Raw genomic sequence first — 4,123 nt, forward strand, 5'->3', positions numbered from 1 at the left:
TTCAGCATTTACAGAGTAGCAAACCACTGCTTTAGACACTGAATAATCAACACCCCGGCTGCTGAATAACATTAATACAGGTCAGCACTCTGTATCACCTCAGTGTCAGTTTTTGCTGTTCTAAATAAAAGCAGTGAAGACCCTTTTTCTTTTAACTGGTTGCATAAATTAGGCTTTTCAATTTGTATTCTCACGTACCAAATGAGAACCTCATATTGTAACCTCATGACTCAAGACTTTATGGCAGGGGTGTCCAAAGTGTGGCCCTGGGGCCATTTGTGGCCCCTAAACTGATTTTGTGTGGCCCCTGAATTCAGCTCAAGAATTATGCAAATTTGTTTACAAATTTGTCCCCCCAGCACAGGTGTTTGATATAGATGAAGCCTTTAAACATATTATTAGGGCAAATTWATCACAAAGTAAAATCTTATAATAAAAAATATTGGCAACAATACCAATTATTTTTCTTTAAATAAACAGGCTCTTAACTTTTTCCACATTTATCTAGTGACTTCTACTCAGAATCTGATTCCAATCTGCTTTTAATTAATTTATTAAATTCATCTGAACACAAGTAGCATTTTCAACAAAAGAGTGACCTAAATCCTGATTTTATTGATCAGAATTGACTAAATTGGGTTATTTTCCCCCCAATTGAAACCTAGAAAATTGCAAAACTTTTTTCAGTAAGGGAACCCTGCAAAACACTTTTAAAGTTCTGGATCTAGATTAATTTACACATCCATTTCCAGCAATAAATCTGACTACTTTATTTGTTTAATAAAAGTATTCAATGTTTAGTTTATTGTTGAGCAGGTAAAGGAAAAATATTTTTGTCCCTCAAGTCCTTCTGACTTTATGATTTTGGCCCAGTGATAAAATGTTTGGACACCCCTGCTTTATGAGGTTACCTCATACTCTCATATTAATGACTTTAATTATGATGTCACTCACAGTTTGTTCTTATTTTAACAGACCATGCTGTTGCGTGTTCTGTACTGTGGGGAGCAGAAGTACATCAGACTGCCTGACCTAACCTTTGGTGCCTTCTTGAGAGAAGGTTAGTTAAAAGTAAAAGAATACCACAACCTTTTACATGCTCAAAAATAAACATCCTGTATTAAGGCATACATTTTAATGCACAGCAGTGCATTAAAATGGACAAAAATGACACTTGATTAAGCTTCAGTTCATTAGCATTTTGTAAAAATTGTTGAATTATTCTACAAAGTTCACCCTTTGTTTCTAATCAGCAGTAAATGTGTTGGTTTTCGAACATTCAGACTTATAATTATGTATTTTTTTTACTTCAGTGTGCCTAAAATTTAACATACCAGAAAGCAGACAGCAAGATCTKAAGGTGTATGACCAGTCTGACACAGAGGTTGACATTGATGTTTTTGAAGAAATAGTGAAACAGTCACCTGGAACTTTCAAAGTCACTTTGAGCAATGAAGAACCTGCACAATTCACAGGTGCATTTATATTTAATTTAAAAGTTGTTGTGGTAGCATTAGAGTTCTCCTAAACGTGCCCTTTTTTTCTTTACAGATGCTACTCTGTCACCACTTTCATCTTCAACCACATCTGATGATACTATCAATCTAAACTTAACAACATATAACCCATCAGAAGATGAAGCCACTTCTGAAGGAAGTCAACCTAAAAGACCATGCCACATTAATTATGAGGCACAAGCGGTGGGTAGATAACATTGTTGTTACATCCAACCTGAAAGTTATTACATTTAATTTGGCATTGTTTTTGTAATTTTCCAGTCTTACATATATTTCTAAAGTTTCTAACAGTGCATATGTTTTTTCTTCAAAATTTAAGTTGATTGAAAATATCTTGACAACAAAGCCAGGCGGTCAGCGTATTCTACAAGAGTATGCAAGAACTAAATCTCTGACAGATGCAACCAGAAGACAGATGATCAACATCCTTACAGCTACAATGACAGAAGTGCATGGGTAAGAATCATACATATAGGCTATAAAGAAACATTTTTAGCTTTGAATTGTTTTTAATCTTGCTATCTAGTGTGAGTTTATTAACTTATTGTTTAATCATACATCAGGACATCCCCCCCTAAAAGCGTCAGAATTAAGTATGCCCCTTTTTCCATGTCTGGAAGACCCATTTTCAAAACACGGATATGTAAGTAAATTGGTTGACACAACACTAAGAATGTAAAATTACATTTGGGCATGCACATGGAATAGTCTGTTTTCTTGTATTTGACTGTGTAGGAGCATTACTATGATCCTGAGAGTGGTTCAGGAWATCTTGCCTGGCGTTTAAAGACCATTCAAAGAAGGACTGCTGAGGAAAGAGGTCCCTCTGTTAGCAGATCTCCCAAAAGTAAGTTTTCTCATTGTGTTAAATTGATGCAGTGTGGTGCAGTGTGGTGTGATGATGTGTGGTCAAGAGTCAATAACAAGTTTTTCTTTTTAAGGTGTTGGTCCTGGCCATGGTCAGTCCAGAGCTTTAAATGTTGAAAAAGTGTTGTCTGATGAGGAARTGGAAGCAGCCATTGCTGTTTTGAAACACTCTGCTGATTATGAGACTGTCCGTGAGAAGATGAAGGCCACCTTCCATTATCGCCATTCCATGGTCAATGATGAAAACAAAGCAACAGATGTCTTCTCTCTCTTTCCACGATTTCTGGACACACCAGGACTGGTAAAACATCTTTATTTGCTAAATTACTGAAATATCCTATGTAACATTCATTGCCTCTTACCATTGCTTGAAATCCATTCCAGATAGAACAAGATTTCAGACTCCTGTTTGACGAGATCATTGCCAACAAATTTTTGGAGAAGTGGCCCACCAGTTTTAAAGCAAAGGTTATAAAGGAAAGCCATGGACTTGGACCCACCACAGAGCTCTTGGATTTATTGCAGAGCGCTGAGATGGCTGATGAAGTTGAAAATGGTATTTTGTCCTATAGCTAACTGTGAGAAGTTGATGTTTGTAGGATGATGGTAACCTGATGTTTATTGGTCTGTAGGCTGGGATAGTGACATGTCTGCTATCTTGCTGCTGCTRCACCTGCTTCCACCATCTGCACAAGGATGAAAGAGGCTGGGAAAATATCTGCATCTCAAGTGGTGGATCACCTCATCAGATTTCTTAACGTAGGCTAAACATCTGTTAAAAATTAAAACTTTTCATCATTTCTCATTTACAATTCAACATTTGATTCTGCCTGATATTCATTCAAAAATTGGGTCACTAAATACTTTGTTTTGTTTTGTTTTTTGCTTTTGTAGGCTGGAACCAGTGTACAGCAGCATCTAGATAATATCACCCAACAGACTCAGCCCTACCTCCTTGCTCAGGGTTCCATCCGAAGCAGCATTCATGCTTTCTTTATTGTGATCGATAAGCATGCTATCCCATGCAAGGCAACATGTTCAGTGGGTGCTCTTGATGAGCTCTTTAAGGCCCATTATGTCTTTGGTACATCGTACAGTTCTTCTTTGACCAACTTTTTTACCTTTCTCCAAACAACTGTTTACAATATTGATGTTGGGGAAGCAAAGGAAACTGCCAGAGTTGCGAGTAAGAATGATGCATTGAGATTAAACAATGAGGTGTTCTATCTGCATAGGTGACCTTGGTACACCAAACAARCTTGTAAATCACCTTAAAGTAATCCATGGTATCTGTACTGGCAGAACTCTTCATCTTAAATGTGGTCAAGTGGGATGCCCACGTTCTTTTGGTAGCTTTTCTGGCYTTAGAAAGCATCTTAACAAGGGTCATGTTAATGTTTCATTGGAATGTGTGGAAGAAGGTCAGGTTTCACTGCGCACAGATCTTCTTGACACAAGTAATGCCATTAATGTTGAAACAGTGACTGAATCTTCTGAGGGTGACTCAGATTTATCTTCAGCAGACCTTGTAAATAGTTGTGCTTCAGTAATTTCTGATTTAAAAGCTKCAGGTGTTAGTCAAAGTGTAGTGAATTCTGTAGTGATTTCCATGGAAGAGATTGTAAACGACATCCATCAACACACTAAAGAAACCATCATAATGCATGCATTTAGCAACCAAAAAGACAATACAGTCTGCAATAAAGTTGAAGCATGTTTTGAAAATTTCAAAACATGGA

At 37.0% G+C, this 4,123-nt stretch overlaps 1 protein-coding gene across 1 annotated transcript in view; it reads left to right on the top strand.

The window, feature by feature from the left end:
• Nucleotides 1-3,623, top strand: part of LOC106533934 (uncharacterized) — a gene marked incomplete in the record, with an annotated part of 5,126 nt that extends 1,503 nt beyond the window's left edge. Inside the window, 11 exon segments of the mRNA XM_014030401.1 lie at nt 995-1,060; nt 1,314-1,475; nt 1,552-1,700; nt 1,837-1,973; nt 2,081-2,093; nt 2,125-2,160; nt 2,253-2,364; nt 2,459-2,685; nt 2,769-2,940; nt 3,037-3,143; nt 3,279-3,623. Coding sequence (XP_013885855.1) covers nt 995-1,060; nt 1,314-1,475; nt 1,552-1,700; nt 1,837-1,973; nt 2,081-2,093; nt 2,125-2,160; nt 2,253-2,364; nt 2,459-2,685; nt 2,769-2,940; nt 3,037-3,143; nt 3,279-3,623 — 1,526 coding nt within the window.
• Nucleotides 3,624-4,123: the final 500 nt, after the last annotated feature.

The sequence above is a fragment of the Austrofundulus limnaeus genome, unplaced genomic scaffold, assembly GCF_001266775.1.
Source record: "Austrofundulus limnaeus strain Quisiro unplaced genomic scaffold, Austrofundulus_limnaeus-1.0 Scaffold1054, whole genome shotgun sequence".
NCBI lineage: Eukaryota > Metazoa > Chordata > Actinopteri > Cyprinodontiformes > Rivulidae > Austrofundulus > Austrofundulus limnaeus.